This window comes from Rhipicephalus microplus, chromosome 2 (genome assembly GCF_043290135.1).
Source record: "Rhipicephalus microplus isolate Deutch F79 chromosome 2, USDA_Rmic, whole genome shotgun sequence".
NCBI classification, from domain to species: domain Eukaryota; kingdom Metazoa; phylum Arthropoda; class Arachnida; order Ixodida; family Ixodidae; genus Rhipicephalus; species Rhipicephalus microplus.
Genome location: NC_134701.1, coordinates 98,267,337 through 98,294,692, shown reverse-complemented (window position 1 = coordinate 98,294,692; position 27,356 = coordinate 98,267,337). Strand labels below are relative to the sequence as shown.

Below are 27,356 nucleotides of genomic sequence, written 5' to 3'. Positions count from 1 at the left end.
AGCAGTAACTTCAGTATTTCTGTGGAGAAAATAACAGATGATGCTGTGCGGGCATATGTCTATCCTGACGTGTTGGGAAACGGCTGACTTTAATGAATAACCCTCGTATAAAAGGTGATAATGTCAATTTGACAGCAATGGTTACTCGCTGCCCAATTCTCCAACATTGCGGCCATGAATTCTAGCACTTCGTAGCTGTCTAGGGTTCTTTATGTCCCTATTGTATGGGCATATGTCATGTGCAGTGTATTAGGAGTGTTACTATCTGGTTCATCATTTCTATTTACAAATCAGTGCTTTCAGGAACACCCACATGCATCCTCTATTTCTTGTGCCAGCTGATCAACAATGACCCAGCTAGGGCAGGTCTAAACTTCCATTCCATAACAAGCTTAACGAAAATTGTCACTTGTTGAAATGTCTGACTCAGGCTAAGGCTAGTCATTTCCGCCAACTGTTACTCAGTTGAAATGTGTTTCAGCTATTACCTCTTTAAAAACATTAGAACTAAGGTTCTTTTTAGGCGTGAGGCGGTAAATTTTTTGCCAGATGTACGAGCTTGGCACAACTGAAAGTGGAGCTGGTTGGTCGGAATTCGTCACAACACCATCGGACGCACAGGCAAGAAAAGGGGAATGTGAACCATAGTAGCGAGAACACGTTATTTCTGGAATATCTAGCATAACAACGTGGCTTTTTTTTACCAACGCCATGTGCCTCTCGCCAATTTGCCAAAATATAACATTTTGGCTCAGGATAATCTGACACTCCATCTTTGGAGCACAGTTTTGAAGCTGCTTATTTGTTACAGCTATAATCCTAAACGCACTTGTGTGGGAAGAGAGACACCGGGCAGCACGGTATGCAAGTACTGCGCAAGGGTCGCCCAGCGTAAATATCGTTGTCTGGCGCTTCGTTCCGCGTACTATACGTATAACAGGGATGCAGAACGAGCCAAGACAAAAAGTTACTCAATTTAAGCAGGCAATTTTATCAAAAAATGCCTATTTATGTTTTATTATTTATCCTTCAAGCCTGTGAGTGGCAGTGTTACTGTTTAATTGTATACTCCGCCATTCACGTTTGCCAATAAAAAACGTAAGCTCACTTGCTTGACGTCTTTTTTGCAGGTTAACGGGACTCTAAATCACCTGCACTGACACAGCGTGTGTATTCATAGCAGCGTTAAGCTGCCGTGTGTGCGAATGCTATCCCGCAACAGCATATAAATAAATGCCAACAACCTCATTTTTGCACACCGACCACCCGCACCCGCCAGCAATACAGCATACATATTGTTTTAGCTTAAATATGAGCATATTTCTTTAATACTGGCATCTCGTGGCGGAATAATTTAGTCCACAATGCCGTTGCTATCGTTCTTTTCGTTACACTGTCACAGGTGCAGTTTCCATTCTCTAGGTGGTAGTACAGGTGTTCTGTGATTGCACTCTCTCCGTGCAATTGGGATGGCCGGTGTGACACCCGCATGCGCGTAATCTCGCAGTCCATGTGCAGGCGCTAGATAACGAAGGCCTCGTGAATAATCAAGGTGCACTGATGATTAAGGCGTTAGGTTAGTGATGAAGGCGTTGGTTACGATGACAGGGGATGATAATAATGATTAACGCGTTGAAGTGCGCGTACAGTCATTGGGATTGTTCCATGCAGAGGATGCTGTCACGAAGCATGGGCGTGCGTGGCATAGTGAAAAAAAAGCGACACCTCTTCCTGGTGGACCAGACGAGAGTGCACGTGGACACTGTGGAAGGACTCGGCGACTTCGTCGAGCTTGAGGTGGGTAAACAGGAACAGCACGCGCTTCCGGTTTTGCTGTCAGTGCGGTGCTTTTGTCGAAATGTTAAAATAAATGTTGCCTTTGTGTCTGTCATTACTACGCCCTCAACCCTACCTTACAGCATGTTCATCGCCTTAAAATCTCGGTTGTAATCGCGGCACACATTAGTGGTCCGGTCTTTCGTATGCTATTGTTGGGACGGGTGTACACGCGGGAGAAGTAGACACGACTACGCGGCATGAATCCCAAACACTACCTGGTTTTATTCAGGTTCCCTGGGGGTTCCGGAAAGCATCGGAAGGTAGCGCGGCCTCACGGCTTGGCCCTCCACAGTGCTCCCGTCTTAGTGAGTTGCCGAACGGAGTTACAGGTCCAGGCGAGTGGGTGTTCTTGATAGACGCCCGCTGTGCGCAAGGCGGGAGGGCACCTTGCAGACTTGGGCTGGTATTGGATCTGGAGTCCTGGCGATGATTCCCTTAGCGGAGGCAACACGGTGTCGTCATGGTTCATGCGTGCTGACTTGACGCGGTCCAACAACACAACCTCCTGACGGCCGCTTCTCCTGATTGTGTATTGTTTGTTGCCACGGTGGAGGAACTGCTATAGGGTAACTGAAGAGCTCACCGGGCCACGTAATTTCGTACGGACACATACTGGCACAATGCGAGCTGTGGGTCGACGTGTACCACATGGAGGCCGTGGAAGTACCGCACGCAGTTTGCTCATGACGTTACGCGGGTGAAATGCATAGTCACTGCAAGATATGGAGGCATCTGATCTGTGCGCAAAGAGCTCTTTCGGAAGCCTGAGTGTCGTGCCGTAGACAAGCTCAGTGGCACTGCAGCCAATGCCTCTTTCAAGGTGGACCTCATACCCATAGGAACGAGTAGGAGAGCCTCGTCCCAGTTGTCTTCCTCGGTTGCCGTGAACGCATCCTTGAGCCGGTGGTGAAAGCACTCCACCATGCCGTTGCTCATGGGGTGGTACGCCAGCGTACGAATGTGTGAGATGCTGATGAGCTGGCTCATGGAGGTGAAAAGGGATTATTCAAATTGTCGGGAGCAAGCTGTTGTTATCGTGGAAGGCACTGCAAAACGCGCTACCCAGTGGTACAGGAAATCACTCGCAACCGTCTCGGCAGTGACGTACGCGATAGGGATGGCCTCCGCCCAGCGAGTGAACCTGTCGACAAAGGTCAGCATGTAAGCCTTTCTGTGGCAGGGTGGCAGGGGGCCAACGATGTCCAGGTGGACCTGATCAAAGCGAGAATCTAGATGGGAGTGTTCCCAGCGCCTTCGAGGTACGGCGTTGTATCTTGGAGCCCTGGCAAGCTACACATTCACGTGCCCGGCGTCGGACGTTCCCATTTAGGCCAGGCTAGAGAAATCTTGCCGTCACTTGTCATTGGGTGGTTCTAATACCCAGATGAGACAGTCTGTGCAAGGACTCGAACACCTGCCGACGCAGGCTCGCGGGCACAAATGGTCGAGTTTTACTGGCCCTTGTGTTGAAGCAAACCTTGTCATCGTATCCAGGAACTAATATCCACTCAAGATATAGGGCAGTGGTCGCAGTCAACAGGCGTTTCACTTCGTCATCGTCACGGTGAGTGGCTGCCAAAGTGGGAAAATCAACCTGTATTGTGGGCATGATAGCGTTTACATCATTCCGTGAGTGGGCGTCCACTACCTCGTTGTCGCCGGCTTTGACGTGGCAGAAAATAGTCGTGAGCTGGCGTACCGTCTCTTTCGCGAGTGGGGAAAAAACCTACCTCACTCGTCGGTTATATGTATGTATTGTAAGGTGCCCCGCCGCGGTGGTCTAGTGGCTAAGGTACTCGGCTGCTGACCCGCAGGGCGCGGGTTCAAATCCCGGCTGCGGCGGCTGCATTTCCGATGGAGGCGGAAATGTTGTAGGCCCGTGTGCTCAGATTTGGGTGCACGTTAAAGAACCCCAGGTGGTCTAAATTTCCGGAGCCCTCCACTACGGCGTCTCTCATAATAATATAGTGGTTTTGGGACGTTAAACTCCACATATCAATCAATCAATGTATTGTAAGGTGGCATCCAGGACCCTCAAAACTCTTTTTTATTGTGTCGAGTATACCCCACAACTTGAAATGGACTGGTGATGATGGATATGTGTAGATTAAAAGATGGGACACATGAATAATGCTCACACTTATTTTTCCGCGCGCATGAGTGACCGGCCCGGCTGAGACTTAGGGAAAGTTACGGCAAACAAAGGGTTTAAGACGTGAAACGTGGACCATTTCGGAGGCACGGTAATGACGGTCCGAGAAATCCTCGACGGGAGTGACAAGGTAATTTAGAGGAGATGCCGGTTCACAAACATAGTAAAGTCCGAGAAAGAGTTACTGAAACTTTTCACACAATCCGGGTGTACAAACAGGTGTCTAAAGTAGTACTTCATTTCCAGGACGGAAGGTGACATCACGATGAAAGCTGTCATAGCGTTGCTTGCGGTCTTGTTGACTGGCCTCCGTGTTGAGTTGAGCACGTTGCCATGTGTCAGCGAGCCTGAAGACGAAATGTTCGGGCGTAGTCATGGACGTTTTTGGCGTAACATTGACGAAAGGGGCGTCAATGGTAAATGCCTGCGCACGACCGTAGACGAGGAAAAAACCGATTACACGGAGGTTTGTTGAACATAGGTGTTGTGTGCAAACATTACGAATGACAAGATTTTGTACAACTTATCGTGGTTCGGCCCGGTGTACATGGATATCATATCGATTAGAGTCCGGTAGAATTGTTCTGTCAGGCCATTTTTCTGCGGGTGGTAAACGCATGTGGTCTTATGAACTGTGCCACAAGTTTTTTGAATTTCGTCGTCACGAATTGTGGACAGGAAGGCCTTGCCTTGGTGACTCAACAACGCGCGAGGTGCACCATGACGCAACACAACGGCTTCTAAAAAGAAGGCGGCAACGTTTGAGGCAGAGCTAGTGCGTAGAAGAGCGGTCTCCGCGTACCGCGTGAAGTGGCTGACGGCTGTGACGATCCAGCTGTGGCCCGCTGGCGTATTGCGTAGGAGCAGTTCGCACTGTGGGCGGCGCTTGTTTGTCGTCTGCTATAAATTTGCGGCCGCGCTTCAGCTCATCGTGAAGTGCGCCCGAATTAACAAAACATTGAAAATAGTTGCTTTATCTCAAGCTGAAAGGAAAATGATGGGAATGGTCTATAACCAGATAAATGTCACCTGACACATCAACGGGATCACCGTCTTTCGGTCGCCTTCTCGTTAGATAAAGAATGGCCCGCTCGAGAAAGCTTTCTGGTGGCGCCAGTTAAAGGCGCTTGTAAATTTGTCCTTCAGCTTACGAACTGCAGCAGCTTTATTCTGGATCAGTGCGCATGAAATGCGCACTTCACAAGAAAACAAGTCATGCTTGTTTAACCACCAAAAATATCAGTCAGGTACTATTTCACATAAACTAATTTCTTTTAAGCTTTGCCAAAGCTTTCTAAGTGAGCATGACCATGCACTATGCGGACAAATTTCAATGAGCGGGACGAAGGGCTTCACGATCTTCATATTTGCAAGGTGTTTCAGCGCGCGAACAAAGGAAAAAAGGACAGGGTAGACAGAAAGAGCGCTGCAGCGCTCTTTCTGTCTACCCTGTCCTTTTTTCCTTTGTTCGCGCGCTGAAACACCTTGCAAATATGAATACGCACCAACTAGCCCAAGCTTCCACTCTTGTGGGCTTCACGATGATCTGGTGCGCAGCCGCAACTCTAGTAAAAGACAAACGGGCACCGCCCACAGCACTCACTGCTCCTGCGCGGAACTAATTGCTGCAGCCAGCCGGCGGTGGCGCCGAGCAGACGACACGTGCTCCGGTGTTCCAATTAACAGTGAACCCCTCTGTACATACATGTTTCAACGCGTGTGTTACGTGCGCGTCAGGCATATTCCGCGTGAAGCAGCGATTGTTGATGTAGCGGTCGTGGGATGGGGCAGGTGTTGCGGGGGAAGGGACGTGGCGGCAATTGCAGGGCCTGCGGCGAGCGCGTGGCAGGCGAGGGAGAGAGTGACGTCAGCGTGCACTGCAAGAGAAGCGTGACGTCAGCGTGCAGCTGCGGCGTCCCCTACTTGGCACCGCGTCCATACCTGCGGCGCGCGGCACGTTTGTACGCAAGGATAGCGTTAAAATATGAACACACTGGCGGGAAGCATGCCGCGGCGGCGTCCCGCCCGTCGGCGCCACTGCACGGCAGCCAGTGGCACGCTGTCCATATTTTGGCGGCGCCACGAGAACAGCGAGACAAAAATGGACATGTCAAGGCGTGCGCATACACTGCTGGCTCACGGCTTGTCTTCTTCCCGGAAGACGCAGAGAGGAAAAGGCACGGGTGAGGAGGCGACGCTGATGTGAGGAAAAAGGGAGGAAACGCAGGCGCTCATTGGTTGTTTGCTTGAACAGTAGCCGGCGGCTGCGGCAAAAATAGCCCAGCGAGCGATTTGTTCGGCGGCAGAAATTCCACGACGCTCCGTGGGGGAGAGAAAAGCAACGTCTCGCGAGGGGTGAGCGGCGTGTGGCAATGTGTTTGTACCCTTACAAAGGCTAGTCAAAGAACTGCATTGCATCTAAATGTGTTGAGATCTGCACGATGCAATCAGCCACTTTTGAGACGTCGTCTCATGTCTCTTCTTTAGCTACACTTACTGACCTGCCCTTCGGACCATTTTGTACTTAATGTTTCAACATTCGATACGTAATCGCTGATTTTCAGTATTAGGCTGAAAATTGTCTGCGTAGTAAACTTGTAAGCTACTCCTGGTGGCGCTATGGGTTGTTAAACATCGTTTATTATTACTTCTATAAAAACGCCCTTCAATTTACAAATCTTTCTCTCTGTTACTATGGGGACTGTTGAAAAACGAAGGTCAATTTTATTGGCTCAGATTTTTGTTAGAAACATTATTAGTGAGAACTATCTGACAACAATGCCATGGGTGATGTTATTCGGAGTAATGCTGATATGATTGGGAAAAAAAGTAAAATTACCATTGGACATTTTTTTCACCGACTTTAACTTCTTCACATTTATATCGAAATCGCCTTAGATAACGTTGTCCGAGCCTTATTTGGCATTCTTGTCGGTTTGTTTTTATTATAATGTTGACTGCTGAACCTCTTATGAGTTTATATATATAGATTGCAAACCATGATCTCTCTTTTGCTGATGTTTCTGAGAAAGAAAAATGAAGTCACGAGAGAGAGTAAGAAAGAGACCAGAAAAGAAAGCATGGTGCAGCAAAGTGGGTGCAGTCTAGCTTGGGAAGAGTTTGGCCAAAGAGTTCACTTGTGAGCAACGAAGAGGAAGACCCGTACCCGATCGTCTGGCTACATTTAAGGTGAACGAAACAACTGAGCGAGCCAGCAACCGCCGCCCCTTCTTCCTCGTTTATTTTTAACGCACTCCCGTGGCCGGGAAACTCGCGGCAATGTTCGCGTGCACAGCAGCAAAAGTTCAAGCGGACACTGGCTAGCGAGATGCGAACGATAGAAAAGGGGTTGTTACATGGCAACGACGGAAGGCTTTAGGGAGACAGTGACGCTTGTGGAGGCGGTGGTTTGTCTTACGGGGGAAGTCCTCCAATCTCGCTATAATTTGCAAAATACTTCGTGGTCACGTTGTTGGCTATCTTCAGGTCATACAGGGAACATTCGCACTTTTGGCGTCTCTTCTTGTAATAGGATGAGTCTGACTTTATTCTGCTCTTGTAGACTCTGAAGGCTTTTTGATAATCAGCATTTTCCTCGGGTTGATGTTGGCGTGTTATATGAAACCTCTGCAGATGCTGCGCTAATAAGCTCCGCTTGACAACTTCGAGTGTTAGGTGGTCTTGATTGTGTGTCTGGCTCGCAGGTGCTTCCTATCGGAAGGAAAAATCTAAGGTCAGCGACGATTCTTCTTCGCTTGACAAGGATAAAGACGATGCCAAAGGATTTTGGTTCCATCGGGCAGTGACATCGCCAAGGGCGTGAATCTCGGCAACTTTTGAGGGCAGCAGAGGTTCGTGCACGTGCGCTGTTGTTAGTAGCACATTGTCGGTGTTCGTTACGACATCTCGGCCGTCGGCGTGCAACAAGCCTACGTTTACGAGTGCGAGATTCTGAGCCATAGTGGCGTATCTGGTGGCATCATTGTCGTAGCCTCCCGATAACATGTTGATGACAAGGCATTCCGCTTCGCGAGAGTCGTTGTTTGTGCCGAATCCCTGCATGATTCCCATGGCGTACTGCTGCAGCTGTGCTGTGTAGTGCTCGTACACGAAGCGCAGGTCTCTAGCGTCAGACGCTATCTCCTTGTGGTATTTGGTGGCGTCGTAGTTGCTTATGAGGTCCATGTTTGGCTCATAGTGTGGCTCATCGTAGCGCTGCTGCTCATCGTACCAATTGTTGATTTGCTTGGGCTTGAACGTGCATAAACTCAAGATCCTACCGCCACGATCGGGCTTGAGGCGCATGTAGAACGAAAAGTAGGGCTCCACGTGTTGTTCTTCGTGAGGCAAGCCGTGGGGGTACATGGTGCCACACGACGAATAGTACGTGTGTTCGTCGTCTTGGTCACGGAAGTAAGACGTGTTTGCCAAACAGCAGCTCTGGTAGTAGGAAGCCGGATCTTTGGAGTGGAATCTTGTGCTAGTTGGTGCGTATAAAATATTACTAAATGCACCGGAAAAATTGCAGAGGTCTTGCGAACGGGTTACTACACCTCGCGCAAACTCTGCCTCGTGCTCTGTGGCGCACATGTCTCGTTATGTCACATGCGCAGTGGAAGTCGTCTACTTGGTTTCATTGACGTGTGGGCACGTCTATGTCGTCCAAACCAGCAGATGCATAAATGACTGCCTCCGAGAATATCGAAAGAATGTGCACAGTGTTGTACAAGAGCACCTTGCAATTCATTGCCGAAATTGTGGGTGGACCCCCCTCTTTGATCAGTGTGCTCTATATTGGCAAGGCATAGGAATCAGCTTACCGAGAAATTAGTAAAGCCGAAAAATTCACTTGCTAGGTGATAAATGTGTAAGCACCTCATCGGCTGCTTTATCACAGGCAGAACTCGATTACCTGGCTGAGCTTTGAGGCAAAAGAGGACCCGTCACAAGCGCTTTGATACTGACGCATTGATTATGGCTTGTATCTTATCTTCATGTTGTGTAATCATTGTTTTTTAGGCATGTATATTCTTGTCACTTTGTGAAATAAAGTTAGTTGGAAGTCAGCGCTCTTTCTGTCTACCCTGCCCCTCTTTTTATGCTCGCGCGCTGAAAAAACTTGCAAATAGGATCTTTGGAGTCGATGCACACAGTGCACTTCGAGTTTTCCTTAGCCATCGAACTCTCCGTGGCACACCTTGTGGACAAGTCTTAGCTCCGAAGCGCCATGGATCGCGTGGAAAACGGCAGGTCTTTCGGTGTGTGCTCAAAACTCGTTCCACTTGAGGTTGCCGTTGAAGTCGGAAGGTCATTGGAAGGCGAAGCCGTCGCTTGCTTCGACGTCGATGCGGGAGGAGTTCTGAGGCCGGTCGAAAGTGCAGTCATGGCCTGCGGCATTGTCGAGGTGAGAGGGGTTGTGAGGGCGGTTGACTGTGAAGTCTTGGTCCGCTGTGACGTCGAAGCGAGGGTACTCGATAGGCTGGACGAAGACGAAGTTGCTGCTTGCTTCGACGTCGAGAAGAAGGGGGTTGATAGGCCGATCGAAGATGACGCCGCGGTGGGCTGCGATGTGTATGCGAGAGGCTTATTGAGTGGGGTGGGTGTGACTGTGACAGATACGGGCTGGGTAGTGACCACGGCTTGCTTGGCTGTGTGGCGAAGTCTCCCTTGAGGGCAGACGACTTAGGCCATGAACTCGCTGGTGGTAGTGAGGCCTGCAAACAACTCTTTATAGTGAAGAATATCTTGGGTATCTATGTTAGCAGTCTAGGAGTTTGGCGTTCTTCGTGATGATGAGCTCGAGTACATCTACGAGCTTCTCAAGAGGGCTTGACGAGTCTTCCAGCAAAGCGTCGAGTGATAATATGTGTTGCGTGATGATTTTCGGATGAAGCGGCGCTTGGTGATTAGTTGATCCGTGGGTGAGAGTGGAGGACCAGGCGACCGAGTGGGTTTCGGAACCAGAACGAAGTGTGAGAAACGAAGAAGGGGACCGGGACCCGATCATCTGCCTACATCGAAGGTGAACGCATCAAATCAGCAAGCCAGCGCCCGCCGCTCTTACTCGTGTTTGTTTGTTTGTTTGTTGCCTGTAAGTACTGGCACATACCCACTCTGAAGGATTGGCCATAAAATATTGTAGTAGCCTATATGTGATACACTGCATTATAACAGGTGATTTCAATGCACATCATCCGACATGGGGAAGCTTGAGGACAAACTCGAAGCGGTGCTCACAGATATCGTTTGTGTCAGACCACAACCTGCGCCTTCTGAGTGATGGCAGCCCGACATACCTGCGAAGAACGACGTACAGCAGCTGCCTCGACCTGACACTGGTGTCCTGTTGCCGAAGTTCAAAAGTGCGGTGGTTTACTGATATCGAAACCCATGGTAGCGACCACATTCCGACTTATGTCAGCATTGATGGCCAAGAGACTGCATCCTCGCTGGTCAATCAGAATATAGACTGGACAATTTATTCCAGGTGCATGATTCTCACGCGCCTGAAATCGTTCCTTGAACGGCACAACATTTACCCCGACTCCATAGCGGGAATTCAACGAGGCCGTTCATCGATAGACAACGTCATCAATTTGGTGTCGTAAGTAGAACACCAGAAATTTGGAAAACGACTAGCAGTTGCACTCTTTCTTGATGTGAAAGGTGCATATGACAACATTTCCCATCAAGCTATACTAGACGCACTGCTGTTATTTGAACTGGGAAGGCGAATGTTTCCATAGATCCGAAGCTACCTGACACGAAGATCCTTTTTGTATATACTGAAGATGGCCCGACCTCAGACCACTACACGTGCTGTGGCGCCCCGCAAGGTGGTGTTTTAGGCCCAGTTATTTTCAATCTTGTCTTGCTTGGCCTGGTTGAAGCTCTTCCTGAAACAGTCTGGTTCATCGCTGATGACATCTGTGTCTGGGCATCTGCATTGACACGCCTACAAGTTCGAGCAAGGATACAGAGGGCAGCGTCACAAGCATCTGACTATCTTCGCACGCAAGGCCTAACAATCTCAATATAAAAATGTTCAGATTGTTAGGCCTGTTAAAACCTCTCCTGGAGCCCTCACGTGACTAACTTGAAAGCGAAATCGGTATATATTGTCCACGTCCTGAAAGTCATCGCTGGAAAAAGATGGGGTTCGTCATTGAGATCCATGCAACAGCTTTACAAGCACATTTTATTGGTGTACTGCGCTACAGTTCTCCTCTGCTTTTTAAAACCTGCAGGACAAACATTCAAGCACTTCAGAGCGTGGAAGCACAGGCACTACGTGTTTGTCTTGGCCTACCAAGAACCAGCTCAACCACTGGAACAGTTATATTGGCTCGGGATCATCCGGCTACGACTTACGTCACAACCGACGTGCTGAGAGCACATATTTGGCACATTTCACGGATGGCATCGAGTCATTTGACATTTATGCCAGAACAACGACCGCAGGCATCGTCCTCTAAGGTTGTCAGCTACCAACCCGCTTTGCTACCGTCCGGTTTTATACCTTTGGCGCGTTCACCGTCCGCCTTGTGGAGCCTACGACAACCCGACGTGCACTTTTCCGTCCCAGGAATAAGAAATAGAAAAGTCCTTTCTGCCTTGGCCTTGAAGCTAGCGACTTTGGAATGTTTACAATCTTTCTACGCTGACAGAATACACGTATACACTGATGGATCTACCACTCAGACTAGCTCCACCGGCGCCAACGTCATTCCATCGCGACACATCAACATCACTTACAAACTTTGTCACGTCAGCACATCGACTGGTTCGGAAATTGTTGCCCTGCGAGGTGCCATCAAGTATTCATTTATTAATTTATTTTATTTGCACCTACTGCGGGCTCAAATCCGGCACATGCAGGAGTGGAAACATAGAGGTAACATGAGACATAATAACGCTCTACATAAAGAAAAGAAAGAAAGTATTGATACACATAGAATACTTCATGATTCACATGTATACATTTTTAGAAAAATTAATCTATTCTAGACAGTTGACCAAAGTTTCTAGCGTAGAACAATTCACAGCATTGACTGGTAGCCTACTCCAAAAACTAATGGTCATTGGGAATAAAGAATATTTATGTGTATTGACACGGCTAGCAGGTTGAAAGATGACCTTAATATGGTTTGTCCGAAGTGAGTGTTTAAATGGGTCCTGTAAGTACAGATTGCGCGGTATCTTTAAATGACCGTGATAGACTAAGGATAGAAATTTAACCTAAAAATTATACTTCGTTTGGATAGTGGCTGAAGATTCGCTCTAATAATTAGGTCAGTAACGCTTGAATGCCGCAAATAATTAGAGTAGATGAACCGTGCGGCTAATTTCTGAATGCGTTCAATTTTGTCTATTAGGTGTTGTTGGTGTGGACTCCATATTATGCCAGCATATTCTAAGGCAGGGCGAATAATTGTCTTGTATGCACTTAATTTGACTTGGGCCGGAGCATTTCGCAACCTTCTTCTAAGAAAGGATAGCTTCCCTACCGATTTTTTGTAGACGGTGTCGATATGAGGTTCCCAACTTAAGTTTGCTGAAAGCGTGACAACAAGGTATTTCACCTAATCACTTTTAGAGAGTTCAATACTTTCTAAGATGTACGAAAAATTAAGCGGATTCTTCTTATTAGTGAATGTGAGACATTTGGTTTTAGATGCGTTAAGTCTCATGCCCTATTTCTGGCACCAAGCGCAAATATTTTATAAAAAGTTATTCAAGCCGATTTGGTCCTTTGTGTTTGCAGAATCCATCAGGACTCTGCAAACACACGCTCAGCAGACCACTAGACTGATTCGTCACATAGCGAACCGTTGGGCAGGCTATACGCGAGCGAAACACACTTCGCCTCATCCAGGCTTACGTATGAACGCCTTCTCTTACCTACCTCCCCGACATATGGAGAGAGACCAGCTTAACACCCTTCTACGGAGTTGCAGAAAAACGGCTCTACGCCTTCCGCCAAGCACATCTAATGAGAGACTCTTTAAAATTGGTATACATAATACATTTGAGGAACTTGCTGAAGCCACCTTTATGGCACAAATATGACGTCTGTCTAATTCGGTAGCTGACCGTGCTCTTTTGCCCTAATTAAACTTAGCCCCAATTGCACAATCACGCGAGAGGGTCCCTCTTTCTTTTAACTTCCGTACTCAGATAAACTTACCCCCCATCCCGAAGAACACGCATCGTGTGCCAGACGATAAACGCAGAAAGGCAAGAGCTCGGGTTCTCCAGCGACAATATGGCGTGAACCAGGATGTGGTCTACGTGGACGCAGCGGAGCATGCGCAAGGATCCCGCATAGCTTTTGCGGTGGCTGACAGTCAGGCAATTCTTCAAACTTTGTGCTCAATTGTCACAAACTCCTCCAGAAGGGCAGCTATCGCGCTTGCTCTCATCTCTGCACCCACCACCACAATCATTAGTGACTAAAAATCAGCTATTCTGAACTACGCCAATGGCTTGATATACCGTAACGCTGCTCGCTGGCTACGCTTCTGGCAGCCTTAGCGTTCCACAACCCTCGCCTGGATTCCAGCCCATGCCGGCGTCCTTGGCAGTGATGAGGCTCATTCTCTAGCCCAAGGTCTCACATTCCGGCCAGGAGAAATGCAGCCCCATCCGCAGGTCGACGAGTGCTTGCTCTCTTTTCATGATATTCTATCGTATGTTACTGGGATAAACGAAGAATATACACACCCCCAGCCCAATCCTTAAACATAGCGCAGGCCGCACATTGGCTACGCCTACCAACTCGAACTGCTCCATACCCCGTATTACTGAACACCCGTTACCCAGACCAATTCCCCTATTCGTGCAAACTTTGCGGCAAACCAGGAGATTTTCTCCACATCCTCCTCACATGTCCCACCTTCCCAGATCCCCCACCTTCTGTTGTGGCAGTGTCATACTGGGAGACCATCATGACCAGCACCCATGCATTCGATCACCGCCGGATCATCTTGTGTGCCACAAAGAGAATCGCACTTCATGGGCTATCCTTTGCTTTGTGAGGTTGCCTCCTCATGGTGAGGGAGCACCCACGTGCCATGATGGGGCTCGTCCCCTCACTCTAAAGTGGCCATAAATGTTTCTACCACCCCTCCGACTAAGGTCGCTGACTCGCAGCATGTTGGAGTTGTTCAACAACACTGCCCGACCAGAAGGAAACGCTGCGCGTGTCGCCTCTTTTCTTTGGCCGGCCGCGATTACTCACAGGGCGAGTGTAAGTACGTAACCTGAAGCTACATACAGGCGAAACAGGCGCGTTTTAGAGCTTGTAGCGATAAATGAATGCTGTGAGTGACGCAGACACTTGAAGTAAGGTCGCCACCTAGGGGTGTGTTAAAGAGTTGGCTAAATTCCACTAAAATGGGCGGGGACGCTTAGGAATTTCACGTTGAAGGAAATAACTGCAGATGCCAAGGTCCCGATGCATTACTGTACTGTATTGTTTATTATTTATTTCTCTGATTTGCACACACGGATACACAAGGACACAGAGGAAAGAGGGAGAGAGCAAGCTGGCCACTGCCACCTAGAGGGGCAAAACGCCTGCTCAATCTTTCGGGGGAAGGGAAGAAACAGAGGAAACAAAGATTAGATGGGAGAAAGGGGAAAGAAGATAAGAAGAGAAAAAAAATGACGTAGACTTCGACAAGTATGAATAAAAAATAAATAAAATAATAAAAAGAAAAAAATATAAAGAAGAACAGTAAAAAAGACCGTCTATAAACGGGTGGCCACGTCCGGTTGCTTCATAAATGTAAGGAGAGCTCGGTGGACCTGGTCGTGTCGAGAAGCACTACCACTCGGAAAGACGTAGTCGTCTAGGGCCGCGCACTTGAGTCCTAGAAATTTATATTCCTTAATCAGCAAAGACCGGTGCGTAGAAAATGCGGAACAATGCACTACGAGATGCTCAAGTGCTTCGCAGGAGCCACAAGCTGCGCACAACGGGCTGTCCACATGCCCTTGAAGTGTAATCGTTCACGCACCAGCACAGAGCCCACTCTTCGTTTGTACAACAGCGCTCGGGAACTACGAGGCAAGTCACGGCCACGAACACGGGGAGGGAACGATCTATTCGCCACACGCTGGTCTGGGTGCTGCTTTAGGAGGTGTCGGCGTATAAGCAGACGAGAGTTGCCCATCGTACATAGAATTCCCGGACAGTCATATTCATCATGATTGCATGACGAAGCAAGGCTATCCGCTTCTTCATTGCCCACAATACCCACGTGCGAAGGCGCCCACTGTGCAGTTAGGCATACCCCACGTGACAGAATATTGGTAATGGATTCCGTGATGCTGTTTAGAATAGGACTGTCGGTCTCCTTGCTGGTCAGTCTGCTAAGGGCACCACGAGAGTCGGTGAGCATGACAATCTTCGATGCTGGTAACCCTTCTTGTACGTACTTAAGGGCGACATCAATCGCTGCTAGCTAGGCTGTCTCCGACGATGAGGGGTGTGGTATTTTAAACAACCGCCTGATATCGGTTGAAAGGCAGAAAAAAGCAGCAGATGTGCTCAGGCCATCGCTGCGTACAGAAGCATCCATAAATGCGTTTACATAGTCTTCAAAGTTGTCAAATAAGTGTGAATGGGCAAATTCGTATAGTTCCGAAACAGGTTGGTTACACTTTTCATGTATTTTTACAATTGACAGATGGGTAGGAAAGCTACATGGTCTGTGCTCTGTCGATGTTAGCAACTGAATAATTTGGCCGGGATTGCAGTAATGTCAAGGAACAAAGCCGCCATTTTACCCATTCGAGAAATTGGGCGCTGTAACAACCTGTTAAGGAGTGTCTTGTCGTGTAGGGCTCGGTTCAGATGCTCAATATGTTGTAGTGCTCTCTGGTCAGCTTGCAGCTTTAGTGGCAACTGGTGTGCTTCAGTCAGTAGTGGGATGGATTGTGCTTCACGAGGTAAGCCAAACAGTACTCAGAGGGCAACACGATGATCCTGTTCCAGCTGGGACATTAAAGCAGGCGACACATCCAAGACTGGCAAAGCATACATCACGCAAGAGAATACAGTTGATCGGTAAACCTGTAGTGCCGTCTTCTGATCAATGCCCTCACCCCTAGCAGTCAAGGCGGCTACATACTTGAACAGGGACAGCGCTTTTCGATTCACAGTTTTAGCAGCAGGGCGCCAAGAAAGGCGATCATCCATGATTACACCCAGGGAGCGATGTTGGTGTACCCACTGTATCGGTGTGCCTCCGAGGTAAAGCCTGCTAAGGCTTCGATGAGCGCGTTGCTTTGGATGATACGCGATAGCAGCGGACTTCGCAGGTGAAACCTGCCGACCAACTTCCACCAAGTATTCTGAAGTTACATTCAGAGCTCGCTGCAATATACCACAAAGACGTGGACCATGGTGTGACGGACCACTGACCAAGAGTGCGATGTCATCAGCATAAATCGCTATGCCTATAGAAAAGTCACATTCTTCGGTAATCGACCTGGAAGTCCAGCAAGTACGCTGTTAAAGAGAAGCGGTGACAAGCCTTGCCGGACGCCACATTTCACAGCCCGCGGTTGACTCTGTACTTCTCCAAAGCGCACTTTCATTCTGCGCTCAGATATAAAACCATAGAAAAAGCGTAACAGATGACCTTAAATTCCTCCTCTCATCAGTGCACAAATAATTGCCTTACGGGGCACCGAGTCAAACGCTTGCTGCAAGTCAAGAAATAGAACATACGCTGAATGTCAGTTTGCTCGAGCAGAATCAAACAATAATACAAGATCTGCTATACTGTCGAGGGCTAAACAGTGGTGACAAAATCCGCTCCTGACATTGAGAAAGTGAGCTCCTGTAATCTGGCGTCCAGACGAAACAGTACCATACATTTCATCAGGTTCATAACATTAGAAGTTAGTGATATTGGCTGGTATGACATCAGGAGTTGTGCAGGGCGTCCAGGCTTTAAAACTGGCTTCACCACAGACGATTTCCCTTCAGCAGGAATCAGACTCATTTGCCACACTTTGTTGTATTCGTCCAGGATACTTTGATGAAAGACCTCATCTATGTTTCGCAAGGTTCGGTACGGAACACCATCTTCGCCTGGGGTGGTGCGACGGTAACAGAGGCTAAGTGCGTGACGTAGCTCTGCCAGGGTAAATTCTGCCTCATCCATCTCACATGGAGGTCCATATAAAACTGGTGCCGAACGACGACTGGCGTTGTCTTTTGACATAGGACAGGTGAAAATATTGGCAAACTCTTCCGCAAGAATTTTCGGAGTCCGTCCATTCATGATGCACAATGCTGTAGTTAGATTCTTGCAGACTTCAGGTGTTCGTAGAGCTTTCAATATGCGCCATACAGTCCCAAAACCGCTCGCCATATGCAACAAGCTACACAATGTGGCCCAGCTTCTTCGAGGAAGTTAATTTGTGTGCCGCCTAATGGCTGCATTTAAGCTGTTATAAAGTGTCCAATCAGAGCTTGTTTTAGAACGCTGTGCCCTCCTGTAAGCACGTCGTCGACAAGCATGTAGTCTCAAGAGCTTTAGGTCAGGGTTTGGCTTGTCTATGCTTCGCAGCCGTCGTACTGTAGCTTGCTGCAGGCATTCACTAACTAGTTTGAACAGGTTATCGTTTGATGGCGCCCCCGCAATCAGCTGACGGAACTTGTCCTAATTTGTCACTGTGTAGGCAGCACTCTTGCTGCTAGGAGAGTTCTCTGGAACCAGCCAAATGGGCAGATAATCTGAACCCCATGGGTCAGCCTCGCTTGACCAAGCAAGACGCACATCTCTCGTTGATATGACAACATCAATGGTGAATTGTTCCTTTCTTCTGCCGACAAATGTGGATGAGCCATCATTAAGGGTCTGCAGATCATGTTTAACAATAAGCTCATTGATTTCCACTCCACGATTATCTTGAGGGCGACAACACCAACGAGGATGATGTGTTATTAAATCTCCAGACAGCACAAATGAGTTACACCAAGATAGCAGGCACTCCAGCGATGTGATATCCGAAGATCGCGTTGGCCGAAAATATATGCTTGCAACAGTCGCGGTTGTGTTCCTTAGATTAATAGCAACTGCTACATATTCAAAGTTAGCGTCGCAGAGGTTACTTGTGTCGATAACTGCGAAAGGAACATCAGATTGTATGTGGGATGACGCTTTCGAAGCATTTCGTGGATGCCTGGTGTCTGTACACTGGAAAGATGCACACGCCATTACCGTGCATCGGGTATTGCTGTGAACGCCCACGTAACCTGGAAGTCTGAGCTCGTCATTTCTCACATGGGTTTCTTGGAGAGCTATAACATCCGGCAGGTTCATTGTTGCAAGGAGCCTAAGAACGAAATCAGAATGGCGTGGTTTCAGAGACCTGACGTTCGATTGCAGCACATAGATACGGGGCTTGCGACAAGTGTTCATGTTGTCTTTAGTAAAGACTGTCGAGAACTTGGAGGAGAACCTCCAAGATCTGTTGTGCGGCTTATGCTGCTGGCGTTTGACGACCCGCTATGAGAGATCTGACAACGTTATCAAGCATCTTAAGCATGGTTACAAGTTGGGCATCATCATTGGCAGGAGCCGTTTCTGGTGCCCTGTTTACAGTTTTATCTACTGCAGACATAGCCTTGGCGGAAGCTGGTTCCGAAACTTTATGAGGCGTGACCTTTGAGGAGGATGAGTCCGACGGCTTTGATGGTAGCGCCGGCCACGATGTTGCCGAAATGCTGAAATTGCGCCTCCCTTCTTCACTTCGATTTTTTCTGACTGTACTATTTTTCGGACGTACAGGTGCATCTTCAGTTGTGCCGTTGCCAGCTACTTGATGGGTGCTATGGCTAGGCGTCTTTTTTCGTGATGCTATCTTTTTGGTTTCAGGACCATCCATTTTTTCTTTAGCTTAGGACATTCTTTGTCCGTTGCCAAGTTTTCGCCACCGCAGTTAGGGCAGCGAGATGTCGCACTATTGCAAAGTGTTACGTTGTGATTCGCACCACAATTAGCACAGACCACAACACTTATGCAGAAACCCTGTATATGTCCAAGCTTGAGACATTTGCCGCATTGTAGAGGTTTTGCAATAAAAGGTCGGACCCGGTACTGCACTGGTCCGGCCTTTATGTGACAAGGTAGCTTTTCGCACCCGAAAAGAATCTTCACACACTTCGAAGAGCCAGGCCTTCGAGCGCTGATGACTCTGCATGGTGGCGTGCAAACTATCAAACTTTTCAAAACGTCGTCTGAAAGCTCTAGGTCTAGATCTGATATAACCGCAGCTATTACACTAGCGCCCTGTGGAACAAAAGCCCGCACGTTGACGTTGCATAGCTGAGATAGACCTAGCAGAGTTTGTACCATTATCTCATCTGTTGTGTCTACGGCAATGATATTTTTCCTAGGATTCACTCGAACTTCTTGAATCAGACCAGGGGCAAGTTTGAAGAAAAAGTGATGACGCTTCTATTAAGAGATAGCGTTCAGGCTTACCGTGACGTCGACGGGCACATAAGCAACTGTCGTAGTCACGATGCTGTTGTATGTTATGGTCTCTTCACTTGAGGGCGATGCCGTAGACTTCCGTCTTGGCTGTCGATGCTTAGCAGGTTGAAATGCATCCGAGACATTCGACGTTGCATCAGACTCGGAATCGGCAGCTTAGGATGTCACTGAAGAGCTGAGCCGCTTCCTTGCAGTGGCAGGTCTACTCATGCCGCTGGGCAGGTCCACCACCATCTCCTCCATAGCTAAGCTTGCAGGGAGGGTCTCCCTAGCAGAGCAGAGGTCTTGAGGACCAGTACAGGGCGTTCTGGGTGCGAAAGACGCACGACGACACAAAAGAAACAGAAAAAAATTCACCAGCCAAGAAGACTGACAACTGATCAATCTTTACCAAGAATAATGTGACAAAAGAGTGATAGATGTAATCAACATATTTGCACAGCGCAAGACTACGAGTATTTACGACGTAACTACAGAAGAAACAAGGACAGAATAAAGTGAACTGCGTGGATAGTAGCTCAAAACGCGTGGCTGTGATTCCCTATCTACATAATATTTCTCACAATTTTAAAAAGATAGGTGATAAGGTTGGTGTGAAAGTGGTTTTCTCTGCCCCAGAAAAGCTTTCAGCACTCTGCAAACGAGTGAATGCGCAGTCCGCACGAAGGAGCTGCTGCACAATCAAACATAGAAGGCTATTAGTAGCATGTGTGATAGCCGTGGTTTTTTTGCTCTTATTGTCATGTGGCAAGATATATGTTGGGCAAACGGGCCGGTGCCTGAATGAGCGTTTAAAGAAGCATCATTACAATTTATACTCATCTGTGCAAGGTCATTTGGGCATCAATTGTAGGGATTGTAGTGGCAGGCCGGAATTCGAAAATTGCACTGTTGTAGCCAAACACCATCAACAGCTAACACGAAAGAATATGGAGGCCAATGAAATGCAAATGCTGGATGATCGATGTATCAGCATGCCTTCGCTTGCTCTGACTAAAAAAGAAATCAAGTTTCTGGTTTTGACAAAATAGATTGTGAACTTGTGCAGAGCCGTGGCGTTCTAACCTTACAATGAGATGATGATTACCTTGCTGTGATGCAATAGGTTGCGTTATTGCGCGATGATGTTCTGTCACGAGTGTATATTTCCAGCGTTTTCGCTAATAAAATTCCAGTTGAAGTCAGCGCTCTTTCTGTCCTTGTTTTTTCTGTAGTTATGTCGTAACTACTGGTAGTCTTGCACTGTGCAAATATATTGATTCCCAATCACCAACTTGCCCAAGCATCTGTCTTATCAAGGTAAATGTAAAAGGTGTATTTTTAGCGCACCAAGCCTGTGTGTTAAATTGAGTCTCGTGAACGTGTGCATGTGAGCATAATTTTGAAACGACGAATTTTAAAGATATACGCGACAACATTTTATTGCATCATTTCCACGCATTATTGAAAAAGCGTGCCCGCCATCTGTTGACGCAGACTATGAGGTCATGGGTTCGACTCCCATTGACAGAAACTTTTTCTTTGTCTTTCGATTATGCGAATTTTTTGACGTCATTTTCGTGATGAGAATACGTCACTTAAATCTTGGTGAACCACGGCTTAAAGCTCTTTCGTGTTAAAATAATGACGACATATTGAGTACACACGAATATTGTTTTGTGTGCATAAGCCTCGCAGTCAGCCAAGAACCCATCAGTTATTTGTTCAGAGCCTTGTTATGTACTCTTATTTATTGAGTGCCTGTCTTCTGTACTAAACTAGAAATAGTTCACTGTGGTGGCAGAAGCCTCTGCGGTGCAGTGAAAAGAGTGCAACCTCAGTATGAGTCTTTTGCTATATATGTGTGCTTGCGAATGTAGCTTGCGAGTGTAGCTTGCGAATGTAAAATGTTACTATGCTTCTGTGACAAAATGTTTGTGAGAAGAAAAGTCCCGACTTACATTGCCACTGCATTTGTGTGTGCTGCTATACAGCGTTGTTGTACCTTTTCTTGTATTGTAGTCAGTTACGCAGAAGTCATGATGTGTTTTGAGGGAAATCGCTTCCCCAAAAACCAGCGTGTAGGAGTGTGCGTAAGCGTTTTATGCAACTGGTTTCATATAAACTAATGACAGAATAAGACGGTATACAGCAGCATTAGTTTGTAAGAGTATTTGTGGGGCACTTGGGATATTATCTCACTCATACCAATGCTCGCGTTCGCTCACTCGTAGGTTGTGCTCGAAGAGACGCAGACGACCGCAGATGGCCAGGCCATAGCCGAAAGGCTCTGCAAGGAACTTAGTATAGGTGAAGATGACCTCATCTCGGGCTCGTACATCGACATGCTGCCTCACCAACCACTGTGGCAATAAAGACCCCAGAGTGGTCGTCTTCTTTTCTGTCCATTCGCTCCTTAGGTGGTGTTGCAATGCCGACATGATAGTCGATGTTCGTCGGACGTACCAACCGACGATCCCATCGCGTGACGAAATGTCATGTGACGTCATAACGATGCTCTAAGCTTCGGTAATCTGTGGCGTTATCATGGCGTCTTATGGTCGTGTGATGAAGTGTTCTTGTATGCCTAGTGTTGATGTGGCACACAGTCTATGCCGATTATCAATTTTCGCATTCGATGAGGAGCGGCCGCGTTCAGAGTCTGCTACAAGAAGCGAACGATGATTATGTAAAGTTTTGAAACGCGAAACAGCCTGGGGTACCATATGGTATCGCCGTCTAATCTTTCGCGTCTCCGTCACGCACGTCCCACCTTTGATAGACCGAAGCTGCGGAGGAGGCTGTGCGTCTCTAACGCTGGCGTTTGAATGCATGTAAATACATCGTCACCGAAGGACTAATGCGTAAGTGATTCTTAAAGAAAAAAAATAAACAAAGCCATTTCGGTCTGCCGAATTCGGTGACACGGCTAAGCTTTTTGTAGTAGATGGGGTAAAGGAGATTAAAAAAACTTGGCCCCGTATGTGCATGTTTCACTGCAAATGGCGTCAAAAGACAATAGGGCGACGTGCATTTATGTTGGTGCCCACTTCGTCACGCAGCACTGTCCTCAGCTTCTCTACAGTGTGGCGTCGGTAGCACGTCGTTCCGTCACTCGCGCGCTGGGGATGCCTTTGATAAGCAAATGGACCACGTGATAATAATGCGTACCGGCGAAGAGAGCATGGGTAATCCTTTCGCCGACGCTGAACCGAGCAGGCCGTTACGAGGCCACCGACAGTTTTTTCACGCAATTATTTCGATCAAACAAAGTTCATAAGTTCATTTCTTTTCAAGTCGCCTCGTCTCTGTGCTTACGGGCCAAGACCGCTACGTCAGTGTGACATTTGGTGGAGGTGCTTGTGGTTGGAACACCCTCTTCAAGCCGTGAAGCTAGCCTCTTACGTAAACACGACCGCACCGAAGCAGTGAAGGTAGAGAACTCGGGAAAAATCCTAACCAGTCGAAGGTGCCTGGGACTGCTTCCAGAGTACGGATGGTTGCGAGACCCTGAACGACACGTGGCAACCCATCTTTCAACAACGATGACAAACGCCACTGCTCCCGCTACGTTCACGTTCCAACAACTGAAGGAACCACTGAAGTTTCATAGCTCCGCCTGCGAGAACTTGCGAGAATGGCAGGACAGGTTCGAGAGTCGCATCGTATAACAATTGGTCGGAAAAAGACAAGCTGCGCACCGTCAGGGAAACCAGGAGGCTTCCCTGACGAGTTGGGACATTTTTAAAGGACGATAATCCCACATGCCTACCGAAAGGAACCGGCTGAAGCCATGCTCCAGACCCGTCAGCAGCACCCTAGTGAGCCTGTAACTGTGTTTGTCGAGGAAATGCAGAAAATTTTTCGACACGTACACGACGATATGTCTGAGGAAAAGAAACTCCCGTACCTGATGCGAGCCGTTCGTCGGCCTCATCCGCAACCCGTCGAAGACAGTTGCAGAATTTGTGACAGGGACGGCAACGATTGAAAAAAACACTTGACCTGCGAGCCAGGCAATACAACCGCAGCTTGCCAGCTGTTTCCTTGAGCAACGTTGGCTTTGATGCACTAAACGCTCATAGTCTTTGCGCTACCATACGGAACATAATCCACGAAGAATTTCAGGAATTGCTCCCTGCGGTTAGCCAACACGTCACACCTCCGACAAGCGTCATTCGCGACGAGCTGCATCAGGCGCTCGGAACAGCATTTCCTACCCAGACGGTCCTGCAACCAGTGCCACAGCCAGCAGTGATGACTTATGCCGATGCCATTCGTAGCCAGATGCCTCTGGTCACGCGCACGCATACGTGCACACTGTCACCGCCGACCCAGCCCTACACACTGTTACCACGACCGCCGCTGCAAAGCCGACATATGGCTTATCAAAAAGCCACTTCGAAGAAGGCTGACCTTTGACAGATACCAAACTGACGTTCCTTATGCTTCCACAGTGGCGAACCCGGCCACTTACTCCTAACATGCCCTTACCGCCAAATGGGCCTACGGGGTTTCAGCGTCAACGCCGCCCACCCCCTTCCAGGCCAGCGGCTGCATGAAATCGAGGCATATCTGAGGGAAATGGAAGGACAAGCGCAGTCCCGCCCTATGTTGCCTTCACCGCAATCACGCCGCACCCAGTCGTCACACTTCGCGCGTTTGTACAGAACAGGAGGGCGATCTTCAAGCCCTCGTCAGGGAAACTAACGACAGCGACGTACAGAGGTGACGCCGCTTCTCAGCGAACCAAGCAAGACCCTCCAACGCCACGAACCGTTGCCGCGGTGTGACAACCCGACGGCGTGAAGCGACGATCTGACGCTGGGTCACTACGTCTTAACATTGCGACAACGCCCAAGTTAGAAACTTGCACTCGACGCAGCTGTGACTAGTCCAAGTGACACACCGCACAATCGACCACTACTCGACCTCGAAGCGGTACGCCAAGCGCCGACTCACAGCTCATGATCAACGGACGTCAAGTAACCGCGCTCGTTGACACTAGCGCCAATTACTCAGTGATGAGCAGACCGTTTGCAGCGCATCTCAGGAAAGTCAGAACTACGTGGGACGGACCACAGATTCACACGGCAGGAGGGCATCTTGTAGCGCCAATCGGACGTTGCGCCGCACGAGTAATTTTTCACAATATTGCGTACCCAGTGAACTTTGTCGTTCTGCAACAGTGCTCAGGTGACGTTATCCTTCGAATGGATTTCCTGACCGACAATGGTGCATTGATCGTCCTCAAAATGGGATCTTTTACGCCTACCAGTCGTCACTGGAACGCACCGGCTACAAAAAGTGCCCCCCTCGCAATCCTTGATGATGAAGTGACAATCCCACCTCGTACAAGCGTCTTCGCATCCGTCCAAACGGAAGAAAAATCAGCCGGAGTCGTCATCGTCGAAACGAATGCGCAGTTGCTTTTCGATCGACAAATATGTGTCGCACGTAGCACGGTTCAATTACATCGAAGCCGAGCAGACTATTCTCGTAATGAACTTCAGTTCCGAGCAAAAGCACTTGAATAAAGGCACGACGATCGCATTAGTAGATCCTATTGACGAAGTAGGAAGCGCATGTACGCTGTCACAATCATCCGCCGACGTATCATCGCTGATGAAAGATGACCCGACCTTTGACGTCAATCCTGCCCTTCCAGAGCACAAGCAAGAAAAGTTACACAGCCCTCTTCTGGGTTGTGCAGAATGTTTCTCAAAGACATCGAAAATCGGACACACGCCGATTGCGAAGCACCGTATAATCACCGACGAATCAGTCCGACCCATCTGCTGGAGCCCATATCGCGTTTCACCTCGAGAGCGTGATGCAATCAAAACACATGGCGAAGAAATGCTTCGCGAAAACATCAATAAGCCATCAAATAGCCCGTGTTCTTCGCCCGTCGTACTCGTGAAGAAAAAAGATGGTACTTTGAGGTTTTGCGTCAATTACCGCCGATGCAACAGCATCACGAGAAAAGATGTCTACCCACTACCGAGAATTGATGACGCTCTTGATCGACTCTGCAGTGCCAAGTACTTTTCCTCGTTGGACTTGAAGCGCGGATATTGGCATATTCAAGTCGATGGAAAAGACCGGGACCGCATTCTCTACACCGGATGGCCCATTTGAATTTCAAGTCATGTCATTTGGAATTTGTTCTGCGCCCGCCACATTTCAACGGGTTATCGACACAGTTTTGGCAGAACTCAAGTGGCAAACCTGCCTCGTTTATCTCGACGACGTCGTTGTTTTTGCTGCAAACTTCGAATAACACCTCCAAAGGCTGCAGGCAGTACTCGAGGCAATCAAGTCGTCGAGTCTTGTCAGGGAAGTGCCGCTTCGCCTACGAAGAACTTCTGTTTTTATGCCATGTGGTTAATGTTGATGGCATATGCCCTGACCCCCTGAAAACAGCCGCCATCGGAAACTTTCCACCACCAGCTGACAAGAAGGCGATGCAGAGGTTTCTGGAACTTTGCGTATAATAAAGGCGTTTCGTCCGGAACTTCTGACAAATCGCCAAGCCTCTTACTCGCCTCACAAAATCCAACGTAAAGTGTTAGTGGAGGAAGCCATAAGAAGACTCCTTCCGGGAACTTCAGCGACGGCTACAGTCGCCGCCACTACTTGGTCATTTCGATGAGGATGCCGACACCGATGTTCACACAGACGCAAGTGGCTTAGGGCTTGGCGCTGTATTGGCCTAAACAAAGGACGGGCAGGAACAGGTCATCGCGTACGCTAGCAGGTCTCTTTCGAAGGCTGAATGCAACTACTCGACAACCGAAAAAGAGTGTCTGGCTGTCATCTGGGCTGTCAAAAAGTTTCGACCGTATTTGTACGGCATGTCATTCAAAGTAGTCATCAACCACTATGCCTTGTGCTGGCTCGCTTACCTGAAGGACCCGTCTGGCCGCTTAGCTCGTTGGAGCTTATGGTCACGGGAGTTGGACGTAACAGTGGTGTCCAAGTCGGGAAGAAAACTTTCAGACGCAAACTGCCTCTCAAGAGGATGGATGGATGGATGGATGGATATGGCTTCACCCTTTAGATCGAGTGGTGGCTAGCGCCGCCAAGCTATAATACTTAATTAACCAAAAACTAGATTTATTTTTTTTCTTTAAAAAGTGAGTTTGAGGATGCGTACTTTGCAGTGAAAGGTTTCTGTCTGTCTGTCTATCTATCTATCTATCTATCTATCTAACTATCTATCTATCTATCTATCTATCTATCTATCTATCTATCTATCTATCTATCTATCTATCTATCTATCCATCTATCTATCTATCTAGCCGCCTACAACTTTTAGCTCTCCTGGCCGTTTGAATAATAGTATCGATACCGAACTTGGTATGACATAACATGACTGTAGCAGGAACATATTTGACTAGTCGTAACATGAAAATCATGAAATTCGTGTAATGAATGTCATGATTTACATTTCGTTGTCTTGCTGCTCTTGCGGTGGTCTCCTTCACACATGTTGCCAAACTGGTATGGTATGATATGATTACATGGCGAACACAAGCAAAAGGCCCTAACGTGGAAATTACGACACGCATGTCATGTAAGTCATGAGTCATGAATACACGCCACGCTCATGATGCGCTCGCAGCCGTCTCGCTAGCTTTACATATACCAACTTCGACGTTACGTTATGCGAATAGATGACGAAGGTATGTGACTGGTGCAAACATGATAATCATGAGATGTGTGTCATGTAACAGCATGACTACTAGCCGCACTCATGATCCTTTCGCAGCCATTTCGCCAGCTTCACATACACCAAATTTGGTATTAAGGGACGTGAATGGACGACAAAGGGAAGTGACTGGTGCAAGCATGATAATCGTGTG

At 48.1% G+C, this 27,356-nt stretch overlaps 1 protein-coding gene across 5 annotated transcripts in view; it reads left to right on the top strand.

Moving 5' to 3' along the window:
- LOC119170775 (uncharacterized) overlaps nt 1-21,896 on the top strand; it is a 117,014-nt gene extending 95,118 nt beyond the window's left edge. For 4 of the 5 annotated variants that reach the window (XM_075886694.1, XM_075886692.1, XM_037422030.2 and 1 more), the window contains 2 exons: nt 1,672-1,797; nt 21,723-21,896. In XM_075886694.1, the coding sequence (XP_075742809.1) occupies nt 1,672-1,797; nt 21,723-21,863 (267 nt within the window). In that variant the 3' untranslated portion in view covers nt 21,864-21,896. The remainder of the gene's footprint in view (nt 1-1,671; nt 1,798-21,722) is intronic. The other variant, XM_037422031.2, reaches the window with a different exon arrangement.
- The last annotated feature ends 5,460 nt before the right edge of the window (nt 21,897-27,356 follow it).